Source organism: Podarcis gaigeae (assembly GCF_964106915.1).
Source record: "Podarcis gaigeae genome assembly, chromosome: 7".
NCBI lineage: Eukaryota > Metazoa > Chordata > Lepidosauria > Squamata > Lacertidae > Podarcis > Podarcis gaigeae.
In genome coordinates this window covers 80,534,345-80,562,198 of record NC_139683.1, presented here as the reverse complement: position 1 = coordinate 80,562,198, position 27,854 = coordinate 80,534,345, and the positions used below count along the sequence as shown (strand labels likewise).

Below are 27,854 nucleotides of genomic sequence, written 5' to 3'. Positions count from 1 at the left end.
CTTCAGAATGGATAGGTTTGATCTTCTTGCAGTCCATGGGACTCTCAAGAGTCTCCTCCAGCACCATAATTCAAAAGCATCCATTCTTCGGTGATCAGCCTTCTTTATGGTCCAGCTCTCACTTCCATACATCACTACTAGGAAAACCATAGCTTTAACTATACGGACCTTTGTTGGCAAGGTGATGTCTCTGCTTTTTAGGATGCTGTCTAGGTTTGTCATTGCTTTTTCTCCCAAGAAGCAGGCGTCTTTTCATTTCATGGCTGCTGCCACCATCTGCAGTGATACTACTTGATGGGTTTTTAAAGGGCCAGCAGCGCCGACTTCCGCCCCGATATCGCGAGAGCGGAGGGGAAAGGCGCGAAAAGCCCTTCCCGCTCGAGCCCGAGACAGGCCACGCCCCACAGGAACCCGGCGCCGGCCTGGGCGGGACTACACTTCCCGGCATGCCGCGGGGCGGAGCGCGACCGGCCTCCCGTCGCTGAGGGAAGAGAGAGAGAGAGAGCGCTCGGAGCGTGAGGCGGAAAGCGGGCCGGGGGTCGGATCCTGCCGTTTCCCGGGGCGGCGGCGGCGGCGCCTGCCTTGTGGGGCCTCCGCGTGTGGTGCGGGCGGTCGATGCGGGCGGCGCTTCTCGGGGGCGATGCTGCCGAGGCGCAGCTCGCTGACGGGGCTGGCGGTGGGGCTGTTCGCCGTCTACGTGGCGCACACCTGCTGGGTGATGTACGGCATCGTCCACACCCGGCCCTGCCTGGCGGCCGCCCGGGACAACGACGCCAACGACGGCTGCATAAGGCCTTACCTGGCGCGGAGGCCCAAGCTGCAGGTGAGGCGCCGAGGGGGGAGGGGGGCAGTCGGGGGCGGGGGGGAGGAAGGGGCAAGAAATAGGCAGGGGAGGGGTGTGAGGCAACGAATGGGCGGGGGAGGAGGAAGGGGGCAAGAAATAGGCGGGGGAGGGAAGGGGTGTGGGGCAACGAATGGGCGGGGGAGGAGGAAGGGGGCAAGAAATGGGCGGGGGAGGGGACAGGGAAGGGGGTGTGGGGCAATGTATGGGCGGGGGAGGAGGAAGGGGGCAAGAAATGGGCGGGGGAGGGGACAGGGAAGGGGGTGTGGGGCAATGAATGGGCGGGGGAGGAGGAAGGGGGCAAGAAATGGGCGGGGGAGGGGACAGGGAAGGGGGTGTGGGGCAATGAATGGGCGGGGGGAGGAGGAAGGGGGCAAGAAATAGGTGGGGGAGGGGGCAAGAAATGGGAGGGGAGGATGAAGGGGCAATAAATAGGTGGGGAGGAGACAGGGAAGGGGGTGTGGGGCAATGAATGGGCGGGGGGAGGAAGGGGGCAAGAAATGGGCGGGGGAGGGGACAGGGAAGGGTGTGTGGGGTAATGAATGGGTGGGGGAGGTGCAATAAATGGGAGGGGAGGAAGAAGGGGGAAATAGGCGGGGGAGGGGACAGGGAAGGGGGTGTGGGGCAGTGAATGGGTGGGTGGAGGGGCAATGAATGGGTGGGGGAGGGGATGGGGCAATGAATGGGTGGGGGGAGGGGACAGGGAAGGGGGAGCAATCAATAGGTGCGTGGGGAAGTCTGTCTGTTCGTTTATTTACTTGAGTAATTATACGCCGCTGTATGATGGAAATGTGTCACCGCATTTTTGCAACCATGCAGGGGGAAAAGTAAAATCCGGAGGAGTGGGAGGGAAGCATAAAAACTCCTCAAGTTCTCCCCTTTCTCCTTCCCATCTCCTTTCCGAGGCAAATCAATTTGGGGGTGTCTGTTTGTTCATAGAAAATGTAGATTTGGAAGGGACCCGGAAGGGAAAATGTAGATTTAGAAGGGACATCTAGCCCACCCCTCCTGCAATGCAGGAATAGGCAGGGGGGGGGTAGAACCTACGAACTTGGTGTTGTTTTCAGTGCCAACAGAGCTACCCAAGTGGCCTCGTTGGTTTATTTGTTTGTTTTGAGTGTTTATGCATATTATGAAATATTTCTGTCAGCAGTTTGCAACAATGTAGATCACATAATCTTTTTTTTAAAAAAAAAAAAACTTTTAAGAGGCAAGTTCATATTCCCCTCCCCGTCCGACCCACTCAGTGCCAAGTTGGGGAGGGACACGTCACCCAAAAGGCATAGACAGCTGTGTGTGAGCAGACTTCAGCCTTGCACAATCTGGTTTTTCTTCTTCTTTAATCACAATCCCCCACTCCTGTGTGCCCAACACTATCTGTACTGTGGCATATTGTATATTTGCACTGCCTCTGCATTCTTCCCTACCCCTCAAGATTTGCTGTAAGCCACTTTAGGTGGGCGAAGCTCATTGTGCAAAAGCGGCATATGAGTAAACTCTCAACCAACCAACCAACCAATGTGAAACTTTCAGAGCAAGGTTCTCATTTTAATAAAGCCAACCTCTGCTAAATTATGAGGAAGCCCTTTTTCCTGGGTTAGGCCAAGGCCCATCTGGTACAGTATGCTTTGCAAGGAACTTGGAGCAGCCAATGGACAGTGCTAGCTGGTCTGCTGCAAACTGACAGTGAAGCATGGTGTGCTACGTAAGCTCTTCAGCTTTCTTTCTTTCTGCCCATCCTTTGACTGACTTGCGCTGTGAACCAGGAAGTGCTGCTGCTGCCGCCAACCCCCTTCATAATTAAAGCCTTGAGCAAATTGCTCTTCCCTGGCATCATTGCCCTTCTTCAGTATGGGGTGACGATGCTGACTATGCAAGATTGTTGAAAAGTGTAGGAATCAGTACCTAGAGACCCTTGAGCCAGATTGCCACCCCCTTCCTGTTGACCAGCCTTGTGGCAATACAACTAAGCAGCAGTCCAGTTGGCCCAAGGCCACCCTACTTTTTTCAGTTCTTATTTGGCAAAAGTTGCTGTTAAGCAGAGTTCTAAGGATTAGCACAGGCATAGGCAAACTCGGCCCTCCAGATGTTCTGGGACTACAACTCCCATCATCCCTAGCTAACAGGACCAGTGGTCAGGGATGATGGGAGTTGTAGTCCCAAAACATCTGTAGGGCCGAGTTTGCCTATGCCTGGATTAGCGAGATATATGTGAATAGCTTTAAGTGTTCTGTAAAGTGCTGCATGAATGCTAAGCTTATGGTTGTTGAAAAATAAAAGTACCCACTCTCAATTATGTTTTTAATAAAGAGTTATTTCAAATTCCTAGGCAGCGTAAGAATGATATGAGGCCTTTGCTCCCCAATTTCCTGGTATTTTTACAGTGGTACCTCGGGTTACATACGCTTCAGGTTACAGACTCCGCTAACCCAGAAATAGTGCTTCAGATTAAGAACTTTGCTTCAGGATGAGAACAGAAATTGTGCTCCGGCGGCAGCAGGAGGCCCCATTAGCTAAAGTGGTGCTTCAGGTTAAGAACAGTTTCAGGTTAAGAACGGACCTCCGGAACGAATTAAGTACTTAACCCGAGGTACCACTGTATTTGACTTTTCTGTCAAAAGGATGGTCTGTGTCTTCTTGTACCATATTAACACCTTTCATCTACAGTGCATTGTAAAGTCATGTACAGTGTAACTTTGCTCCACTGTAGTGGACTCTTGGGAGCGGGGAAGGAGACAGAAGGAAGGACCATGAGCAACATGACAGGCTTGGATTCTGTATGTTCCTCCTCTGTTTCCCCAGTAAAGTAGAATGCTGCTCTCTGTGCCCTGTCAGTTTTATTAGTCTATTGTCCTGCCAGGAGCAGAAAGTCTCAAGCAGGAGGATGGAAAGAAACAGATTTGTATATTCTGCACTAGACTGTAGAATTATAGATTTGGAAAGGAGCACCATGCTCTTTAATCTTCATCACCACCCACTGATGGGTCTACCACTACGTGGGTCACTGGAGTTCCATACGCAGCTGCACTAGAAAAGGGGGCAGAAAACAAATGGCAACTCATATAAATAAGCTCAAAACAGTGTTTACAGAAGCAGGCAACTTCCATCCCTGCACAGCGCTTCATAAACTTGGAGCAGGTGGGGAATCTATCTCTGTTCAATATATGGCGATCAGATTAGAAGAATCATACCCCACACTTTTAGTCTCAAAAGAGATGGTCAAGAGGAGTTGCATCAGTTTAATGAAACAAATAACAAGTGAGCAATTAAAGCAATAAAATTATTAAAGTAGATTATGCTGATTTTTAGTCGGCAACCAAAAATGCTGAAATAAAAAGGTCTTCATGAACATTGGGGCTGTCATACCTTCCATGGCAAGTGAGTTTCACAGTCTGCATGTGACCACTTCCTCCCTTCTGCATCCCGGCCAGAGCTCTATGGTCCAGACACAGACAGCCTCATATGCCCCTTTCAAGTGGCGTCTGCGTTTTAGATGTCACTAAGGCAATGTGTTTTAGATGTCTCTAAGGCAATTCCTGCTAACCTAGCAGTTCGAAAGCATGTCAAAGTGCAAGTAGATAAATAGGTACCACTCTGGCAGGGAGGTAAATGGCCTTTCTGTGTGCTGCTCTGGTTCGCCAGAAGTGGCTTAGTCATGCTGGCCATATGACCCAGAAGCTGTACGCCGGCTCCCTCGGCCAATAAAGCGAGATGAGCTCCGCAACCCCAGAGTCGGCCACGACTGGACCTAATGGTCCCTTTACCTTTTTAAGGCAATGTGGGTTGCAAGCTGAAAACATGCAGGCCTTGAGTTTGTGGGGGGATTGGCAGCAGATAAAGGGAATAAATGTCTGGGATGGCAGGAGCACAGCCTGTTCCACTTTCATCAGCACCCAGCACAGCAACATGGTGGAAGGAAGTATTTGTGAAAGCATTGACTGTCCCCTTTCTCTTTCAGCTAAGCGTTTACACGACCACACGATCAAACATAGGCACTGAAAATAATATTGATCTGGTTTTGAATGTGGATAACTTTGACGTCGAGTCCAAGTTTGAAAGGTATTAATGGATTTGTACAGTTTTCTTTTAAGACCCATGTATTTAGCGTAAGAGTTAAGCCTGTGCTGTAATATTTATCATTGAAATGACTGTGTCTTCGAAGTTTTTGAACTGCGGATAGATCAGGGGTTCCCAGCTTGTGGTTGGTGGACCACTTGTGGTGTACAATTGAGCTTGTCCGTGGCACGTCTTTAAAATAGATTCACACAGCATATGCACAGTGCATTACAATTGCTACAAGAGGCAGATAAATTATCAAGCACTCTGCCAAAATTCTCAGTAGATTTCAAGTGGTCCATGGAGGGAAATATTTGGGAACCACTGGGCTAGATCGTGCCTCAAGTCACAGTTTTATTTTACTCCCTTTGTTTAAATCATGTGTATTCTGCCTTTTACTGATTATTTCAAAGTAGCTTACAATTGTCTGACTTGTGCCCATTTTTAGCATGCTAATTGAAAAGAAGGATGTGAGTCTAATTTTCATTAATGGGATTTACCTCCAGATAAGTGTGCTTAGATTGAAGTTCTAAGCCCATCTATTTTGATTTTCTGGGCAGGATTTTTTCATGGTGTAGGTGTAAGTATTCAGAAGTCTTTAGTAACAAAATCCATCATAAGTGGTTGCCCCTCTTCCCTTCGTTTCCTTGAGTGTGTGCTGTGCAGTGGCGTAGCGTGGGTTGTCAGCACCCGGGGCAAGGCAAGTAATTTGCGCCCCCTAACCCGTGGATTTTAGGTAGGGGCAGAGAGCTGCGAGTGCAAGCGCGCGCCCCCCCCCCCCCAGATGTTGCGCGTGGTGCGGCCGGCCACCCCTGCACCCCCCACGCTACGCCACTGGTGCTGTGTGCAGAAAACTTGATGAAGGAAGGGTCCTTTGCAGAAGACTCAGATAACATACTTGCTGCTTTCACCTCCTGCAAAACCTCAGTGGAAAGGGGAAAAAATCCTTGCTTTGTTCAACGGAAGATTGGAGGGGGGAACTAAGAAGTAGTTTCTCTCTTATAAGTTGAGTTTCTGCCTTTGCTGCTGCCTTCAACCAAGCCCAGCAAAAGTGGGAGGAAACCACTTTTACTTTCTCCCCTTCCACTACAAACTTCCATGGAAGAAAGTAGGGACAGTTTCTTTCCCTTCCCAATTAGCTTTTTTAGGAGAAAGTCCTGTGACTTCTCCCTTCAAAAACACAACATAGAGGTGAGCTTCCTTATCACTGTTCCGACATACAGACAGAAAAGGTGGTTTCTGTCCCATGATTGGGTTCTGGTTGGTGTGCAGACCAGCAAGCGTACAGAATCCTGTTTGGGGAAATTTTGTCTTCTATATAAGTGGCCTTTAGGAAGATTTGGTGCTATCATCAAGTGTGGCAGTTAAAATTCCTGGAGATCTGAAATGCTTCATTAGAACAAAATAAAAGAATGTGGAATCACTCAGACTCCAAACAGAAATATGAATCTGTTGCTTCACCATTCAACTAAAAGACATTTAAAAGTTAATCTAAAAATTCTAAATTTATCAGAGTATCTCACTTTTAAGTGTCTAAAACGCTAGTAGTCCTGGTTGAGGCAGAACTGCTAACGATTGCATCTCATGGTGAAGAAAAAGCATAAACGTTATTTGTATAATTAATGTCTGTATTTCGTTTTCAGAACAGTTAATGTTTCAGTACCAAAGAAAACACGAAATAATGGGACATTATATGCCTACATATTTCTCCATCATGCTGGAATCCTGCCTTGGCACGATGGCAAACAGGTGCATATCGTAAGCCCTCTTACTACTTATATGGTCCCTAAACCAGAAGAAATTAATCTTCTTACAGGAGAATCTATCACGCAGGTGAGAGGGGTTTTTTGTTGTTGTTATTGGGAGATTTCTGACATTTTGCAGTACTTCCACTGAATAATTTGCCAAGTAAAAATAGCGCTAGTAGCTTGTGCACATGAAAACTTTGCTAAACTAAACACATTCAGAATTATTTTCTACCTGCAAGTGGGTGTGCTTCGATAACGCACATGCTCAATTCATTTCTCTGAAAGCAGTTCTGTGGCAGTTACTGGCCATAGTAGGAAACCTTTGCCCTTCAGTAGAATTTGCAGGTGAGTTTTAGTGTACTTAATGCACATTTTATGTCAATAACTGCCAAATGAGCCAGAATGTTTGGCTACCTAGGCTCACCCATAAAGAGCAAGAGTAAGAGCCTTGCTACAGTCGTAGCTGTTTTCCATGGGGGAAGCCTATCTGTTTGGAGGCTGCCATGATGGCCTGTGATTGGTGGGTGTTTGGTGATTTTGCTTTTTGCTATTGTATATATTTATAGATTAGATTTACATTTCTGAGCCACCATTTTGAACTCTGTGCCTGCTTGCAAAGCAATTAGATCTCTAGCTACTCTCCTCGCTATTTTTGAAGCTATTGTTGTTATTATTATTATTTATCAAATAGTTATACTGCCCTTCATCCAAATATCATAGGGTGGTTAACAGTATAAAAATTCAAAATGAGAACACAAAATACATGATAAAATAAAAACAAACCAATAGCCCCCCTCCCACAAACACATTTCAAAGGCCATAGTATATGTCGTGTATTCTACTCATATATTGATCCAGAGTAGAATTCCAATGTACAGTTAGCAGAGTAAAAACTTAAACACATTGCAGGGTTCCCCCCCCCCCAAAAAAAAATAGACCAGAGGCAATTGTATTTCATTCAGCAGAGCTTTACTTCTACTGAATGCAAATGAGCATAATGGTCACAAATCCAATACATTCAGGGTTGGCACTGTCCATAAGAAATCCAGTCGTAGCAGACTTAGCTTAAATTTACAATAACTTAACAATAAGACTAAACCTTAGCACTATATACAGAACACCACACTAGAAGGAAAGAGAGACAGAATGAGAATCAGACCCAGGCTCCTTCTGGCCTTATTATTATAGTTAGCATAACCCTGACAGAAAGAGATAACAGAATCAGTTTAAGCCAGCTGTACTCAGCTTCTCTGAAGGTATAACCCAAACATCATGAACCATCTGTTTGTTTCTTTCACACAGAGAAGCTTCCAGAACCCTCTTGAATTATTTAGAATAGGAAAGATGTGCCTGCTACACATCAGGTCAATACTTTCTGCACTAAGAAATGCCAACCAACAGAATAGGCATGGTTAAAGGGAAACATTTTCACCGGCACCTAAAGTTATGTAATGAAGGCACCAGGAGAGTCTCCCCATCAATCATGAGATTTTTTTGGAGAGAGGAATGGAAGCTTTACTTAACTATTCAGATTAGATTGTAATGTCTGCTCCATAAAGATGGAAAAGCAGAAGATTAGAGTTTGAAAGCAGTCATGACCATACTGTCACCTTTTTTGTAATATTTCTGCCCAAAAGCCTGGATTTCTGAAATAACTTTTGTACCTCTTTTTATTGAGCAGCAAATTGAAGCAGAGAAAAAGCAGAATTATGCTCTAGATGAGCCTGTCTCACACTGGAGGTCCAGGCTGACCTTAAATGTTATGGTGGAAGACTTTGTTTTTGATGGATCCTCTCTCCCTGCTGATGTGCACAGATACATGAAAATGTAAGTATTTTTTTAAATTGCTAATCCAAAATTCTACCAAAATATACAGGAAATGTTCGAAACTCCCATTGTTCGAGGCACAATTTCCGACAGGGAATTTCATTAGCGTGAGCAGTTTCTGAGCTCTGGGCGCAGTACTGCGCCTAAGATTTCAGTTTTAAACTGCAAAATGGAAGGAAAGGAGGACCTTTTTCTGCCTTCCCACTTCCAGCTACTCTCTGAATACTGGAGAAGAGACCCTCTTAAGAATATTAGGGGGTGGGCAAGGGAAGGACTAGACCATGTGAAAAAAGAACATAATATTTTAGCTGCAGTTCATTTATTTTCAGCTTTGTATTCTTGTTATAAAAAATTGCACCTAGGCATTCCGTTGTTGCACCTATAACCTAGGTTTAAGGTGCCATTTAGCTCCTACCTTTTATATCTTAGTTTCTAACACTGTTTATGTCAGGGGTCAGCAAACTTTTTCAGCAGGGGGCTGGTCCACTGTCCCTCAGACCTTGGGGGGGGGGGCTTGACTATATTTGGGGGGGGGGGAAATAAACGAATTCCTATGCCCCACAAATAACCCAGAGATGCATTTTAAACAGATTAAAATTCCCTCTCTGTGCCCAACGTTTCTACTACATCTAATGCTTTTTAGTGTTTTAACATCATACATTGCCCTGATAGTTTATGGTCCAGAATGATTTTCACAAATAAAATGCTGGGAAGTTGAGAGTGGTGGATGCAAGGGCCCTTTAGTGCCGGACACAAATCCACTGGGAGAGCAGATCTGCCTGATCTTGCATTCTTCAGAATTCATCCCTGACCTCAGACAGGGTTTCAGAGATCTCTGAAGCTCAGGGTAATGGATGAGATGCTGCTTTTGACAGCTTATTATGTTTATATTAATTGTATTTTCACATTTTGTATTGTACCTTGCAATGTGGGGCCTGGGTTATGTTTGTCTCTGTAAAGGAGATAGTTTTTGGTAGCTTATTTATTGTTGTTATTATTTGTTAAATCTGTATTCCACCCTATATAGATCTCAGGGTGGTAGTAACACCATATTATATTCTTATGTATGTATTTCTCTTTTGTAACATGAAGAACTATATTAAAAATGAGATAAGATCCTGTTGCTTCAAAATAAGTTTGGTAATGACTACAAACTTTGACTGGCTCCCAAGGTCAGTTTGAGATCCTAAAGCTCCATGGGCACCCCCAAGGGGTGTGTGTGTGTGTGTGTGTGTGTGTGTGTGTGTGTGTATTCATAGTGGGAGTCTGTCTGTATATGTAAAGTCAAAGGTCACTCTGCCTTGTTCAGTCTTCCACATGTGTCTCTTTCCTTGATTAGCACTTACTAATGAGCACTTACTGTTCCCAACCCTAACCCTGTGGGAAGCCATCTAATTAGACTTTAATTTGATTCTGACCTATTTTTAGGAGGTAATTTAATTATTGTTTGATTTTATACCAATGTTATATATTTGATGTTAGCCGCCCTGAGCCCAACTTCGGCCGGGGAGGGCGGGATATAAATAAAAGTTTATTATTATTATTATTATTATTATTATTATTATTATTATTATTAAATAAAAGCACACATTCTACTCATGTAAAAACACCAGGCAGGCCCCACAAATAACCCAGAGATGCATTTTAAATAAAAGGACACATTCTACTCATGTAAAAACACGCTGATTCCTGGACCGCCCACAGGCCAGATTTAGAAGATGATTGGGCCGAATCCGGCCCCCAGGCCTTAGTTTGTCTATCCATGGTTTACATGTTTACTTTCAATATACCAGTACTCTCTACTGCAGCTGTAGTGCCAGTGGCCTCATTTTAAGAGCAAATCTAGCAAATGGCTTAGACTTTGAGCACTTATTTTAATGGGCTGGGGGCTTTCTAAAGCAAGTCGTGATAAAGTAGTGACTGTCTGGTGTTTTGGGCTTAGAGCAGGGAGATGTATGTTCAACTCTCTATTCAGCCATGAAGTTTGCTGTGTAGCCTTGGCCACGTCACCCATTTGCTTCAGCTTTCTCAAATGTTGGGGATAAAAATGCAGATACTCGTTCTATGCTTTGCTGTCACAAAGTAGATTTTTACAGGCATGTGTTAAAATCAACCCTGGTGTGTCACCCTCAAATAGTTTTGAGTCAGATTCCATTGCTTCAAGATATTGCTCATCTTATAACCCCCCCTCCCTATGGTTAGCAATCCAGTTGATACGTCACATTTGGGTCATAAATTGAGGGGTCAGTGACTTTTGTCTAGCTTGGCACTGCTTTGTGTAAGGCTCATTTGAGTAGAGGAGCCACCCAAACTCCACAGTCAGTTATCCAGACTAAAAATTAATATGTTAAATGAACTTGGGTTTCATTTCTCTCTGAGAAAACTTGAACAAGTGAGTGTTTACTTTGTGTAAAGATTATTCATCTAGGTTCTAGGCAGAAATGTTTTAGCTGATACTGGACTATGTGTTTTTTACTTTAAGATATATATAGTAATGTTTGTTTGTTTACTGCATTGAAATAGAATTATTTGTATTCATAACAAAATCTGTTTTAAAACTTAGGGTCCAGTTGGGCAAGACTGTGCATTATCTTCCAATATTGTTTATTGATCAGCTGAGCAACAGAGTGAAAGATTTAATGGTGAGCTACAGCATGCCATCTTACCTTTTTATCATTGTTTGTTTGTCTCAATGAACATTTGTTGTTTCTGGTACAGCAGTGTTAAGTTGAAAAAAGGGATGTGCCATCTCATTCTAGCTGTGCAGTTCCAACACGTAGCATGGGAACTTCATAGGACGATACAGAATGCTTTTTCCTTCTCTCCTCTTTGTACATGTAGCCCTTGCACGATTCTGCTGTGCCTGCTGATTTCTAAGGCACACAGACTTGTTGCCCTTTGACTCTGAAGTGGATGGCATATGCACCCTGGGGAAGCGTAGGCTAGTTTCTGTCAGGAGCTCATCCTATACTCGAGTAGGACCCTGGCAGAGACACATGCCCAACTGGCATGTTCTTTCCCTCCTGGTCGATCGTTCGGGAGCTTCAAGAGCTTTGTTCAGCCTGAACATCACAGTGACTGATGCCAACTGACATTGGCATACTTAGGGATCCGCAGAGTTTGCACAGTTTGCGTAACAGACCCTCAGCAACTCAGCATTTTGGCTAATCTACTTTATTTACATATAAACACACAGAGAGCACTGCACCATGGCTCCCTCTCTCTCTAGCATCAGACAGCAAAGAGAGAGGACAAAGGACAATAGTCCCACTTCACGGAACACAGTAACACAAACATCCTGTCTCCGTCACTTCCCACTCTGTGGAGTCAAAACATACTCTGTCATGTGACAGACAACAATCCCATGACTGCAATCACGGAGCAGGAATTCTAACAGCTCCATGTCACTAAGGGAGGAGAGTTCAGGCCTCTTATTCTAGGCAAGGTACTTGCAGTGTACTTGGTACTACATCCACCTGGCTTCCAAGGGAAGTGCCTTAAAGGGCTACATTGCACCTTATGGAAGCCCCACCTGTCTCTGAACTATTGTGGTATGTGGCATAACCTGGAAGAGTGGAATGTAGAGACTGTTGAGAATCACCCTACATCTGTAATGTTATGTTGCTACTTCAGTATTTTTTTTAGAAAGATGTTGCTTTTTAATTGTAAGTAGCCCACTGTATGATGTTGCCCTTTTAGAAGGCGTAATCTTAAACTAGTTTATAGTTGTCGGTGTTCATCTTGTGGTTCTTAATTTATTTGTTTTCAAACTCGATGCAGATTATAAACCGTTCAACAACAGAACTACCCCTTACAGTGTCATATGATAAAATTTCCCTGGGGAAACTGAGGTTTTGGATCCACATGCAAGATGCTGTGTACTCCCTGCAGCAGTTCGGTAAGATTCAATTTCTACCAGGTTTATGTAGCAATCCTGCTTACTTTTGATGTGTAATATTTGTACCATTCAAGATTAATGACACCATTTTGAAGACTAGAGCATGGGTGGAGAACTTGTGGATCTAGAGGTGTTGATGGGGCTCCAGTTCCCCTCATCCCTGATGATTGGCCAGGGGCTCGGAGTGCAGCAGCATTTGCAGCCCGCCCCCCTTGTCTAGAACTATCCAAATTGTCCTGTTTCCTCCCCGTCTCTTTTGTTCATACATGCACAAAGGGCTGATGTAGTGGTGAAACTGTTCCTGGTGTGTACCACTTCAGACTGCATGTGAACAAACAATTCTGAAAGTGGTGGAGATGTTGAGAATAATAGTTGAAGCCTCAGTTTGTTCCCCATATGCTTGTTTCGTTTATAAAACAATTTTCTTGAGAAGGTATTCGGCCTTGCAACCTCCCCAGGGATCGTGTGTGCAATGCATTAATATTGGCAATGTTGTGATTTGGATCTTGCTTTATGTAACCAAGTGTCCACAATGGATGAAGTTCAAAGTTCAAAGGCAATATAGTTCTTCAGTGTGAAGTGGGTTGGACTCATGTATGTGTGCCTCTCCAGTCAGCTTTTAACACACAATAGAATTTTGGGCAATACATTGTGTAGTGCATTACAGAATACAAGGCCAATAAAAACCTATGATTTGCTGATGCTTCGCTTTTATAAAGTCCTGTTGATAACCCAATAATTTGCCTCATATTGAGTCAGGCCACTGGCCCATCCAGCACAGCATTTTTTACTCCCCAAGATCTCGTGCAGAATTCTTTCCCAGTCCTGCTACCTGTATTCTTTCAACTAGAGATTGCCAGAGCTTCAACCAGGGTCATCTGCACATAAATCATAAGCTGAGTTGTATGTCCTCCATCAATAGACGACACCTGTCTAATTATTCATATATGTTGTGCTTCTATTCTATTTGCCCAAGGATGTAAAGGAAGAGAAAGTGTGTGTTTGATCTTCTCATATTTGAACTATATTTAGAATGCTTGGGACGTCTTCTTCAGCTTGCTTGTAAGCCCATGTCCTGTCCACTTCATTCTTCTAGGCTTTTCCGAAAAAGATGCCGATGAAGTAAAGGGGATTTTTGTGGATACCAACCTCTATTTTCTTGCTTTGACATTCTTTGTAGCAGCATTCCATGTAAGTGAATTGTGGATATTTAATCACTGATCATTGCTGTCTGACAGTGTATCTAATAATTATGGAATTCTGTCGGCTTACTCCAAGCTCCTGTTTAGAACAGCACTAGTTCTGTTTGAGGCTCTGTTCAAATTAAGACAGGGATAGAGAGATGTTGGGCCGGTGGCTAGAATGTTAGATATGAGATTAAAATACACACAGTCACAAATCTCAGCCTCAGGCATAATTTCTCTTCCTACCTTACTTACCTCACAGGGTAGTTGTGAAACCAAAACAATGCCCTGAGTTTCTTAGGAAGGAAGGAAGAATGAAAATGTAGCTAATAAGGATTTGACATGTTTCATAAGGCTGCATAAGTTTATTTGCCTTGGCCTCCAAGTCTCTGAAAATTGATTTGGAATGCCAGTGTTAATTAATAGAGATGGTTAGAACCCTGACTGGAGGGAGAAGCTTGCAAAATTAGCTAGTTTGCCTGATTCATCTGTAAATATAATTACAGATTAATAAAAACTGTAATGCAAATTGAGTTGTTTTTTTTCATATCACAGGCTTTTAGCAGCTGATCTGCATTGTAGTGTGTGCTGGGGTTTTGTAGCATTAGAACCTCTGACTGATTACTTGAGAGGAGATGGACATGAGGAAGGGTTTTCTCTTGGTTTGTCGACTCTTAATTGTAAGGCGTTGCCAGTTCTGGGTTCCACAGACCTGAACATTCGGGAACTGAAATGTACGACAATGGAGCCGTTCGGGAACCGAGGTTCCACTGTACCAACTCAGGCTGTTGGTCCTCCTGGCAAGTTGCAGGTCCGCTGTATTGTTTCCTGCATTATGGAAGTGAATAGACATTGCCAGGCAGAAGCTGAAAACAGAGGTGGGCTCACATGGTCATCTAGACAAGGGATGAGGAACTTGTGGCCCTCAAAATGCCATGGCCTGGTAGTTGTAGTGCCTGCAAGACTTTACCAACTGTAGAAACATAATTGTGCTGCTCTCTTTTGGTCGGTTCTAATCGAATGGCATCTTGGTATTTGCAGCTTCTCTTTGATTTCCTTGCATTCAAAAATGACATCAGCTTCTGGAAGAAGAAAAAGAGCATGATTGGCATGTCTACAAAAGCAGGTATGGAATGTGTGAGTTTTCTGTGCCATCTTTTCATGGTTACCAAAGCCGAAGGTCCAGCAAGGCCTACCCATACTGATGTGGCCGGACCCTGTAACATTTATTCCACTTGTCTCTCGGTGTTGAAACAAGTGCCAAGTGGCTAAAGCAAGGGTGCTATCATTTTAATCTCTGCACAGTTCCCTCGATATAGCATCCCTCCAGAGTGCTAGTGATTGGGGAGGGGTTGTAAGGGACTCTGTTGCTCTTCTCAGCACTGATGGAAAATGGAAGAATCTTTTTTACGGACCTGCCTGGCTCAATTTAGGCAGCTCTGTTGATTTAGGGTTTTTTCCCTTGTTGCTCAGCACTGAAAGGTGTACCAGTTGGCTATAAACATGCCTGTTTAATCTGTCTTCAGTGTCTCTGATGTTGTGCACTCTCAGGGAGATTGAAATGGCAGTTCCCATGCTGTTCTCCTTCCTGTGCCACTCCTGCTGTTTCCACCGATTCTTCTGCTGCCCACTCTGCTTGGCAAGGTGCCTCTGGACAGAGCCACTGATGATACTTTGCCTAGAGCTGTGTAGACCTGGAGCCAGTTATATGTAGGAATGCAACTATTAAAACAGATGAATGCCACTTTTCTTTAAGTTGGGTGTAGGGATCTCTAAACTCGAGAAATGCATTATTTTAAAACTCTCACGAGTGTCCTCATGTAAATTTCTTCCATGCAGTGCTTTGGCGATGCTTCAGTACCGTGATAATATTTCTTTTCCTACTGGATGAACAAACAAGCTTGTTGGTGCTGATTCCAGCCGGTATCGGGGCAGTGATTGAGGTGAGTTGCCACATGTTTCATATGAGCCCAGGCAGCCATATCCTCAAAGTAGCTTTATGTGGATTTAAACCGATTTCATCCACTATATTTCAGTAGGTCAAAACCAGCTTCATTCAAAATGAATCTGGCATTTTAACCACTTTGTAGCCCGTTGACTCATTTCTGACAACGGCTGTTAACAGTGTGAAAAATGAAATCAGTTAATAAAACGATACGTGAAGATACTAAGGTAATGTTTTTACCTTCCAGCTTTGGAAAGTGAAGAAGGCATTGAAAATGACAATTGAATGGAATGGCCTGGTGCCAGCAGTGAAGGTAAATTAGAAATCGTCTTGCTTCATTCAAACAGTTTTTTCTTCCAGAGTCACTCTGATCATAGCATACTATGCCAGTAAGGCCCTAACAATGTATAATGTAAAGGATCTAGGTTTAGGTCTCCTAGCACTTTTATTTTTCTTGATGCCTGCAATGGAGAATTCCAGATTGGGTCAGAACAGCAGCATTTCTCCCGACTCCACCCCCACACCCATTTTCCTACTCTGAATTCCAGCCCTCAAAGCTTTTTGCCCACAGCATGAGATTCCTTTACCTGTTTCTGCTACTTGGGGTTATTGCTTTGAATTAGCAATGGTGTCTGTTAACATAACTGGAGAAGAGGATATTATCACTTTGCCTCTGCAGCTCCCCATTCCACCTTCCACACTGTTCTGGAGGATCACCCAACCCTCCAGAACAGATTTTGGGAGGTTGTGGGGTACTGAATGGCAGCCTTGGATTTCATTCCTAAATCTTTTCCGTCTGTTCTAGGTAAAATATGTAAAGTGGTTTGTGCACTTCTTTCTCCATTACATTTTTTAAAAGTAGCCCTTCTTATCAAAAGAGTAGGGCATATGGTCAACCTGATTGCTTCTGTTCCTATATTTTATACAGTTTGGTGCATTTACTGAGTCTGAGAAGAAAACTGAGGAGTATGATACCCAGGTAAGAGAAATCTGCAACGTAACATTTTGTTTAATACCCAGAGGGATAGCAGCAAAAAGCAAAGTATTGTCGCATTTTAACAGTTATCATTTTTTTCATAGCATATGTTTTCATGGGCTCAAGGCCACTTTCTCAGATGCATGATGTAGTAGACCATAACTGAGTAGAAAATATTTGTTGTGGACTTTCTTAGTAAGGAAAGAACTGATATGGAGCCTTGCCAGGCTCTGTATAAAAATGGAGACAACAGGTCAAAGGTGTGCAGGAATGAGAACTAGTGTTGTCAAACGAATGGCATTGCGCTCCAGATTTTGAACTCCCTAGTGGTTTAATACATGCTGTTGAATTGAAAGGTCTATAAGGAATCATGTACGGATTGATCTTTCTCCAAATATAGCTTGAAGCTGCAATGTGGGGGTTTGTGTAAAGTCTATGCTACATTAGTGGGAAACTGGTTTTGAGTTTTAGAAATGACGTTCTGCCTCCTGGTCCATTTTCATGTGTGTGTCACAAAATTCCATTGTGTACTGAGGGCAGAGGCAAGAGTTGGAATGGCTCCTGGACATTTCGTCTGTTGAAGACTCTTCCCTTTCCCAGTATTGACTTCTAAGGATTAACTTTCAATGTAATGAAAGCCAGTGTGGTTTAGTGCATTAGATGGTGGTTTGGAACCACAGAACCCTATGTCCAATCCTGGGTAACCTTTGATCAGCCACCATCTCTCAGCCTAACCTGTATGATGCAGTCGTGAAAATAAAAGTGGGGAAATCCATTTATGCCACCTAGAGCTCAGTGGACAAACGGTAGTAATATAGGCGTAAAATTCACCCCCAAAATGCTTTCTTTTTCAGGCTATGAAATACTTATCATATTTACTATACCCATTGTGTATTGGAGGTGCAATTTATTCATTGCTTAATATCAAATACAAAAGGTAAGGGGCTGTGAATTATTTCAGAAACCTGAAATTACTGCTTAAAATGTCTGTTGCATAGCCTTGAGCCAATGAAGGCAAATGGTTTGGAAATGTTATCCTGGTGGCTAAATGTCTGCCTTGTTTTATGAGTTCTCTTTAGTTAATGTAGCAAAGAATATATGCTCGACCAGTTTGAGATGAGAAGATACGGTACTATAGTGCTCCGATTCAGAGCTTGCATCAAAATAATGGTTTGGCCATTAGGAACGTGCTACAAAACCACTTCACAAAGTGTGGCTTCTGTTTATGACTTAAAGGCAAGCACTAGTTGGTGGAGAGCGGCGGTCGCATAAGTAAAATAAGCATGAGATGCGAGTTACATGTACACCTGTGATTTCTTATGTTAAGCAGTCGTTCTCAAACTTGGGTCCCCAGCTGCTGTTGGACTACAACTCCCATCATCCCTAGGTAGCTCATCATCAGGGATGATGGGAGTTGTAGTCCTAAGTTTGAGAAACACTGTGTTAAAGCATGGAGGAAACAGAAAGGCGGGGGAAGAGGGGTTGTATTGTGCTGGTGTGGGTTTTGTTTTGTTTTGTTTTTGAAAGGAAGGAAGGAAGGAAGGAAGGAAGGAAGGAAGGAAGGAAATAAAACAGCAGATAATGTTGTTTTTATTAATTTAATTTTTTTTTATCGCCCCCTTATAGCTGGTATTCATGGTTAATTAACAGCTTTGTCAATGGTAAGTATGGATTTGTTTTATGTGTTTTGTTGAAGTCTGGTTCTCTAAAAATATGGTTACAGAGTGAAGTTATTCTTAAAAACGGTAGTATTTCTGGAAACTTGTGTCATTATAATCGCCTGTGGTGAAACTCGCTGGGCTGGGTAGAAATCACAGAACTGAATGCTTTCTCAAGTTAAAAGAACAAAAGTAGCACCCTCCGAGTAGTATAGTAAGGTGTCTGGCAGAAGGGTTAGCTAGAACCAGAAGCTAGTGGTCTGGCTGCATGGTGTTCTTTACATTGGGGAGCGCTCAGATGTGATAGGTTCAGTAGTTCTGAAGTTGTGCGATACATCAAGAGCTGGCCCTGCCAAGAGCTGGGGGTCAGCATCATTGAGCAGCGGCCGAGCCCCCAGAAATATTCCCCATGAAGGCGACTGTTACACATGCAGTACAGCAGATCCAGCTATCCCTTGGTTCCCCTAGAACAGAGATGGAGAACTTTTGGCCCTCCTGATGGTGCTGAACTACACATCCCATAATATCTGGCTTGCTGCGCCTGATGGGAGTTGTAGTTCAGCAACATCTAGAGAACCAAAGGGTTACCCACACACCTACCCTAAAATCATTTTTATAAAAAAGGCCTGTGCTGGTGCCTTGAACTACTTGACTTAATAGAAGCAGGAGCTTATGACAGAAAGAATGTATAACTTTGGGTTTCATACTATATCTTGCTTTAGGTAGTCCATGCTGTTTCTCCAGTTCATCCTGCAAACGTGTCCAAAGTGTCTGGACACAGGACATCAGCTTTCCTTGTGTACCACAAAGGAACTCATGGGTGGCTTTGCACATTACTCTCTAGCAGCTGGTTATAAATAGAAAAAGAGTGAGCAGATCCGGGGCTAGCAGTGCCTCTTGATTGTAGCTGACAGTTGGAGTAGAAAGCAGCAGGACAAAATTTTGGTTGTCTGCTATAAGAATACGTAGCAATTATATAACACCTAAAATCTTCCAAGGCACTGTACAAGATTACAAAATAATAATACTGTCCCTAACAGATCTTATAGAAAGGGGAGGGGTGATGTGCAAGGAACAGGAAAACCAGCCAATTAAGGTGTTAATTCCTTATCGGGTTACATAAATGTTTAACAGCCAGGTGGATTAGCCACTGTGAGAGACAGTTCTGAGAGAGGAAGAACCAAGGAGTGGATTAGGCTGACTTAACCTCTCCCTTTGCTGTGGCCAAGCGGGATGGCTGCTAATTACAGATGGAGCACTTTTACTTGGGAGCAGGCCTTGCTGCATTCATTGGGACTTATATCCAAATAAGCATGCATGCAAAAGCAGCCAAGAGTGTACCATGTCCTTTGTTTGTATCATCTCGGCTATTTTTACAGTAACGTTGCAACGTAGGCTAGTGCTGTTGTCCCATTTCAGGCAGTGGTTCCCGATGAAATAATAATAATAATAATAATAATAATAATAATAATAATAATAATAATAATTTTTTATTTATACCCCGCCCTCCCCAGCCAAGGCCGGGCTCAGAGCGGCTTACAAGCAATAATAAAAACAAGATGAATGATTACAACTTAAAAACAAAAATAAAATACAACATTAAAATAATGGAACATTAAGATATTAAAATGTAGCCTCATCGCAGGAGGAGAAGGAAAAGAAAGGGGGGGAAAAGAGAGGGAGGGAATCAAATTGGCTCCAAGCCAAAGGCCAGGCGGAACAACTCTGTCTTACAGGCTAGTTGGCTGGTTTTCCTGTTCCTTGCACATCACCCCTCCCCTTTCTATAAGATAAGATCTGTTAGGGACAGTATTATTATTTTGTAATCTTGTACAGTGCCTTGGAAGATTTTAGGTGTTATATAATTGCTACGTATTCTTATAGCAGACAACCAAAATTTTGTCCTGCTGCTTTCTACTCCAACTGTCAGCTACAATCAAGAGGCACTGCTAGCCCCGGATCTGCTCACTCTTTTTCTATTTATAACAGGTTGCTACAGAGTAATATGCAAAGCCACCCATGAGTTCCTTTGTGGTACACAAGGAAAGCTGATGTCATGTGTCCAGACACTTTGGACACGTTTGCAGGACATGGCAGCTTTCCAACGTTTTGCAGGGGGTAGATTTGAATAGGATTTTCCTTCCTTCCATTTCTTAGCTGTGACATTACCCTAGCTTCATTTCAAGGGTAGAAATGGATAGGTACCAGTAGTCCTGTTTTCATTTGCGGGGTGACAGGGTCCTCTGTTAGACAATGTGAGCTAAACCTCCCTGATCTCCCAAACCAGTTAACTCAGTTTTGTGGTTGACATCTTGAGAAGTTCCTTGAGAATTGCAAAATGGGCTTTGCCATCTCTTAGCTGAGTTTAACCAGTTGTCATTGTATCCTGATAATGTAAATGTGGTAGAAATAAAAGTCTTTAAGGGCATTTAAGGCTTTGTTCTTTAATTATTAAACCTAGTTCGTGTTTTCTTTCCCAACAGGTGTATATGCTTTTGGATTTCTATTTATGTTGCCACAACTATTTGTAAATTATAAGGTAAATCTGAAGGTTTTAAAGAATACCTTAATCTTTTTGTTTCGTCCGGCCTCCTTTACTACTGCTAGTATATATGAATGTATGGTTTCGTTTCTTCTAGATGAAATCTGTTGCACATCTGCCCTGGAAGGCATTCACATACAAAGTAAGTTAAGTTCAATTGACAGTTCTAAGATTTATAGTTCTGACCGTGAGTTAATATCATTTAGCTGAAAATCAGCAGCATTTGATGACCAAACAATGTGCATCAACAATTATAATATGTAGCAAAACTCTTAATGTGGTTGAGAGGAATGCTGAGAACGCTTCTATAGCCAAATGTATTCACTTCCGAACGCCGCAAACCTGGAAATGAATGTTCCGGTTTGCAAATGTTCTTTGGAACCTGAACGTCCGACGCGGCTTCCGATTGGCTGCAGGAGTGTCTTGGTTTCTGAACATTTTGGAAGTCGAACGGACTTCCGGAATGGATTCCATTCGACTTTCAAGATACCACTACGTTATTATTTGTCAGTGGTCCCTTGTGGGGTATAAGAGGTGGTTGTTAAACTGCATTTAGCTTGATGGGTCACAAGTTAGGTAGGCCTGAAGTCTAGATCCTGGTCTGCCTACAAAAAAAAAGCATTAAAACTGTTCCAGCTGCTACTGAGAGTTATAGTTGTTGCTCTTTTAACCAGTTTCTCCCCACAATTTTTGCCTTTTTAAGGGCCCTTTTTATTACCGGTTCCCAGTCATAAAACCCTGTGTAGATAGAGCTCCTATTTGCCTCTGCAGATGAGTTCAGGACTCTGACTACCTCCCCACCCCCACCACAAAAAATGCATGCTAGTTTTTAGTTCCTGTGCAGTGAGTTGCTCTTTTAAGGCTCACTGGGAGACTAGACGAGGTGGGCTACACCCCCAATTTCAATTTTTTAGCTTCAGAAACTCTGTTTAAATGTTATATTATGAAGAATGAATGATTTGGTTGAAAACTTGGTTTGCTGGGAACACTTGATTGATGTTCTGCTACGTACGCTGCATTCACCTTGTGCATTATTTTCTCCAGGCATTCAACACTTTCATTGATGATATTTTTGCATTTATCATCACAATGCCAACATCTCACCGGCTGGCATGTTTTAGAGATGACGTGGTGTTCCTGGTCTACCTTTACCAAAGATGGTATGAGTTCCTCTTATAACTTTAGTTTTTGTTTTTGTTTTTGTTAATGTTTTGCCATTCATTCTTTTGTCAAAAAAGGCAGATCTTACTAGTTCTGTATATCAAGCTGTGTTGAGAAAAATGGCCCTCAAATTCTGGTTAAAAAGGAATCCTTGTTTAATGTTGGTGCTAATTGTAATACTGAAGAACAGATAAAGAGCTGGGAGGAATTTAGAATCCTGAAGGATATACTCTCCATCTCTTACCTATGTTTACATGTGGTAAAAATGCTAATAATGGCGCTACTTATGCCTCCTGCTCACCCCAGCCATTAAGTGTCAAACCTGCCCCTGTTCACATAAACCTATGATGTCTTCTGTTTCTTGGTCACACTACAGTAGAGGTTCCCAAAACTGGTCTGGGACCACTGGTGGTCCTCAAGCTTCATTCAGGTGGTCCATAGCTTCTCTGTGGATTTGTGATTGAAGATGGGAGACTGCACATCCATCACATGAAATATTCATATGGATTTTAATAGTATTCTAAGAGCTATTTTTATTTCTTACGTTGTATTTTATTGTCTCACGGTTTGAATTCTGTGGAGCACAATGAAATGCGATACATAAGAAATAAAAAGAGTAATAAAAGTGCAACTGAAGATCATACAGCACCTAGCTCCAGCACATTACAATAGCTACAACAGGCAGAGGAATCTTAAAAGTCGTCCACCACGACTCTCAGTAATTTTCAAGCCATCTGTGGGTTCAAGAGTTTGGGAACCACTGTGTTATCTGTTGCAAACCGGAAGCTTTCATTTTTTCATTTTGGTCTCCCCAAAAATCAATTACCGGTATGTGCTGTAAAAAATAAAATAAAATAGAAGGAACTCCCTGTCTGCAAGTGTCCAGTCTAATAGAGATGGGCAGCAGAGGGTATGGAAAGCAGGGCAATGGCAAGATCCACTCAGCAATTGGCAAGCCATACTGCTATAAAAGTAGTATCAGGATTTCACAAGTATCATTCAACATTCACAAGTATCATTCAACATACGTTGACAGACCTTGTTGCTGAAAAGAATAATAATAATTATTAGCATTATGATGGCATTTGCAAGGAAGGATATTCTGGCGCTGATGCATGAAAAACTGTACCAATTAAAGGTGGCAAAAGTATGTCCCTGTGGAGACTTTTCTTAAAGGAAGTATTAACTGTTTCTTTTTATCTGCAAGGCTTTATCCTGTGGATAAGAGCAGAGTGAATGAATATGGAGAATCTTACGAAGAGAAGCCGAAAAGAAAGCCCCACAAAGAATAACTTAGGATAACTCTAGGAGTCTCTTTGGACTGATACTGGCTGCATACGTTGTCTGGCTTTTAAGAAGCAGCAAAGCAAAAGAGTATTCTTCAAAGCTTGTGACAGAACTTCATGGACAAAATATCATCTGCATTGCCAAAATATGTTTTGATTGCCTTTGGATCTATCTTTGCTGTTGTTTTTTTGTGTTCAAGAAGTCTGCCAATATTTCTGCCAGGTTTCACTCAAATGATTAACATTTTGAATTTCTGTGGAAGTTTCTGCATAAATATTTGTGTCTGTCCTGCTTAATGTCTTTGACCCTCCAGTATCCGGCAGTGTGGTTGTATGCATTTAAAGGCCTGTGAGAAATAGAAGTATACTGTGAATAATTACAAAAGGGTAGCGAAAGTGGGGAGGAGGCCAGCATGTGACCTTCAAACCGTCCAATAAAATGCTTTTGTACTCGATTGGGCCAATCCCTGGGCATGATCCAGTCAAATTCAAGACCCTGATTTCAGTGCAAGAGATTTCAGTGCATTTTTATCTCATGTGTTGAAATCATGTGGACTTAAAAAAAAGTTTGCTTGACTGGATTGCACTCCTTATTTTGTATCACTTTCTTCACCATGAACATCTCATCTTTTAGACTGAGATGACAGCTATGCTTCTCACAGTGGAACATGTTATCATAGCAGAATTGGGCATTGTTGCTGAAATATTGTCAATATACAAAGGCATGCACTTTAACATGTATGTACCAAACAGTTCTAAGCCAGCACTGGACACAGAAAGCTTTTAACTTTTTAAAATGCATTTTTTAAAACAACAAAGGCTTATTGGCATAAGTCCAACTGAGCACATGCAACAAATAGTATTCAGTTGTTTTGGGGTTTTTTTGTACAGTGGGCAAAATGTCGTCCTTCAACCCTAGAGTTAGGATTTCTTCATTCCTTCCAAACTGGATCTTCGTTCCTAGAGTGAGAGCCATTATGTTGTAGTCAAAAACCTCTTTTTAAAAAAACAAAATGTAAATACATACTTGCATGACACACTATTGTGCCAATTATATTTCGGCAGGGAAACTAGGCCTTTTTCTTCTATATTGACATAGATAGCATAAAGATGGGAAGAAGTTGCTTAAAGCACCTAATAGAAAACAGAGACATTAGAAGGGAAGTGTAAAGAGATTCTGTTGCAAATCTGGTAGAAAAGGAAATGAACTTTCCAGTTGCCATTGCTTGGGGGGGAGGGTGTTGCAGGGTTTTAATCTTTTGCATTTTTAAAAAATTAATTTGGATGTGTCACTAAGTCACTTTATTTTGAGCACGTTCAAAATGCAAGTGAAGATTTCTTATAAAGGGTCTTCACTTGTATCACAGCATGACATTTAGTAGAGCTACAATCCCACCTGTCCTTTTTGAGCTTTAATCTCCAATGAATTCCATGGAATTTGACTCTAGGATTTTTATTTTTATTGAGATGCTGTGTGCACGTTGGCCTAATCCCCCCACCCCATCCAATGGATTGGCGCATAGGGCCTGCTCCCCGCTGTGCATGCTTAAGCCCATTGACTTGAATGAGACTTGAGTATGCTTAATGGTGACCTTCATTACTAAAAGGTATTGCATTCAATATGGTTGAATATGCATGTTCGTTCCGCACTCCAGCATCAAAAGATGCACTGGTACTTTATTCTTTCAGACAGCATTAGGTTGCTAATTTTCGGGTGTCAGGATACTTTAAAAATCTCTTTTGGTTCCTCAGGACTCTTCCCCCCCCCCCCCCGCTATATTTTTATATTTTTAACTGGGAGGTGGGGATGTTGGCAGTCAATTAGCTCTCTGCCTTATTTTTTCATTGGAGGCATTCTCTCCCACTGAAATGAATGGGCCTTAAAAGAGGTGCACTTTGGTTGGATGGTGCCCTTTTGTCTTCAGCTTTCAGTTTATCTGGATGCTGAAAGTTTCTGAAGTCGTTCCCAAAACCCTGAAGTTCTGCATTTGGATAGCTTTGTCTTTCAACATTCCTTCCTTACTTGCTGTGGTTTCTCTGGCAAGTATTTATATTTTGGAGTGCTAACAAGTGCCTTTGTAATCTTTTTTTTTAAAAAAAACCTCTTGTTTTTTCAGAATTACGGTAAACTTAATAAAATTGTTGTACTACTAAGTTGAATGTAAACTTAAAATATGGACACAAAACAGTCAAGAGTTCATTCCCATGGATTTCGCTGGGAAAAAATTAAACACTTACTAAAAAATCACAGGCCCCAAGAGTACTTGATGGGAGAAGTAGACCATAAATCTAAATTTCCAATAAATTCAAACTGGTAGAAGCTTCTTATTGTTTTCAAATTATAAAGAATAACCTCTTGGCAGAAATATTAATAGCACATGTTTGTTTTTCTGTTTGGTGTCTAAAAGTACAGAATATCAGTGATTAGCTGAATAATTTGCAGTGCAAACATTGTTTGGTTGAAATGAACATGTTTTATTTTTAAACTTGAATGAGGAGTGTATTTGGGAACATCAATGTGTCCTGTCAATTCAGAGAGACCTGGTTAGCCTCCCATCCAGTCAATTATACTTGTTTCCTTCATTCCATGTAAATAAATGTTTATGGGTATGCTTTTGTGGTTTCTACTTGACATTCTCATTACGTTGTTGAAGAGTACTCTTCACATTCTGTTTCATTTAAAAAATGCATATGTTCATACTTGTGAACAATCCCTCTTCCTGGGGAAACTTGGGGATTTGTAGTTCTGTGAGGGAAATAAAGGTTTGCTAACAACTCTCAGCTCCCTTAACAAAATAAAGTTCCCAGCATTCTTTGTGGGAAGGAGGAGCCATGACTGTTTAAACTGGTACAGTGGTACCTCTGGATGCAAATGGGATCTGTTCTGGAGCCCCGTTCGCATCCAGAAGTGGACGCGGGTGTCATACCTCGGGTTGAATGTGCTTCAGGTTGAGCTCTTTCGGGTTGCGCTCCGCGGCAACCCGGAAGTAACGGAACGCATTACTTCTGGATTTTGCCACTCGCACATGTGCAGACGCTCAAAATGACGACACGCTCATGCGCGGAAGTGACAAAATGCAACGTGTGCCATCGCGTCTTACGTTCCAGAACGGATCCCGTTCGCATCCCGAGCTACCACTGTATAACAGTTCTTCAAATGTATCGTATGGAAGTGGCCTTAGGCAAGTTGCTATTTCTCCACCACCCCACCTCCAATTAAGATTTTTTAAAGAATTACTGAATAATGGTGAAACATTGCAAGCACATGCTGCTGTCATTCATAACCACCTTGGAATGAGTTCAGGATGCTATACAGAAGGATTGTCTCATTAGGTGAATTGGGATTGCAGCCTCACACAGCCTCTGCATACATAGCCATCAAGAATCTTGCTTCTCCATGCCATTCCGTTTCCCATGCTTGGGAGGTAGGAGCAAGTTGAGGCTGAACTGTTATTGAGGTTCTGCCTTCTGGCCATGAGGGAAGCAGGCAGTGGGGGTGTGAGGGGGGGGGTAAGTGGAACCACTGATCCCCGAACCAAAGGGAAAGCTACCCCAAAGAATCTGCTTGCTGGTGTTTGTCCGATGTCATTGCTGTGAAGAGGTTGTGAATTCCCCGACGTCCGTGTAATTATGACTTGCAAGTATATGGATGATGCAAGTTGGTAGAGGATGGAGCCAGGGAGTTTGTTCCTTTCGCATAGGCTGAGGTGATGTACGGCTAATGCCATGGTGTATTCTACCTTTAGAAGATTGGAAGTTGACTTCTGAGAGAGCCTGCAAGGTCCTCTGCCACCAGCTGGGCTAAATGACCCTTGTGGTCTGCTCCCCAACCCTATTATGTCTTCCCTTTCGCTTTTTAAAAATACAAATAGAAAACACAGCATTAATTTGTTGTTTAAAAAGAGCAGCTGCGCAGCACAGTCCCCCACCTTCCCGGGCAAATGGAAAAGCCAAAGTTGGAAATGAATAAAACAAATCCAGTATTGTACTAAGCAGTGGCGTAGCGTGGGTTGTCAGCACCCGGGGCAAGGCAAGTAATTTGTGCCCCCTAACCCGTGGATTTGCACCCCCTAACACGTGGATTTGCACCCCCTAACCCCCAGATGGTGCGGCCGGCCCCCCCCTGCACCCCCCACGCTACGCCACTGGTACTAGGTCAGAGACGGATTTATGCATAAGCTAAGCAAGCTATAGCTTAGGGCCCCACTCTCTTGGGGGCCCCAGAAAAATTCAAAGGAAAAAACCCCCTAGCTGTACAATTCCAAATAAAATAAAACCTACATACAGCAAGAGTGTTTTGTAGGCTCCTATTTGTTATGTGCACATGGCTTTAGGTACCTATTAGGTCCATCAGTTACCATATAGCATATATTCAACAAACAAACAAAAAACAGGGACAATTGGTTGTTGACAAAGGACAACTGGACATCTAAAGGGCCCCATTACCTCCAATAGCTTAGGACCTCATCAAACCTAAATCCAGCCCTGACTAGGATCGAGAAATGAATAAGACAAAGCCAGCACTAGGCTCGAGATGCAACAAGACCGCTCAGGGCAGATCTTAAAGGGGGAGGGCGGTGCTGCAAAACAACGTCGCCAAAGCGCAAAGCGCTTTTCCGCGGCTTGCCTGCATTCTCGACGCTCTCAAAGCAGGTGTTTCTCAAACTTCCCTAAGGATGATGGGAGTTGTAGTCCAGCAACAGCTGGCGACCCGCGTTTGAGGGGCGGGGCG

General features: G+C 42.9%; 1 protein-coding gene across 1 annotated transcript; it reads left to right on the top strand.

The window, feature by feature from the left end:
- The first annotated feature begins 433 nt into the window (after positions 1–433).
- Positions 434–25,732, top strand: CLPTM1L (CLPTM1 like). Its single transcript, XM_083749704.1, has 17 exons — positions 434–823; positions 4,800–4,900; positions 6,541–6,730; positions 8,327–8,472; positions 11,036–11,114; positions 12,253–12,370; positions 13,467–13,561; positions 14,596–14,680; positions 15,394–15,497; positions 15,747–15,812; positions 16,428–16,478; positions 17,330–17,412; positions 18,102–18,136; positions 20,617–20,672; positions 20,773–20,817; positions 21,720–21,835; positions 23,044–25,732. Exons 1-17 carry the CDS (start codon positions 641–643, stop codon positions 23,126–23,128), a joined length of 1,638 nt encoding a protein of 545 aa, XP_083605830.1. The 5' UTR covers positions 434–640; the 3' UTR covers positions 23,129–25,732.
- The last annotated feature ends 2,122 nt before the right edge of the window (positions 25,733–27,854 follow it).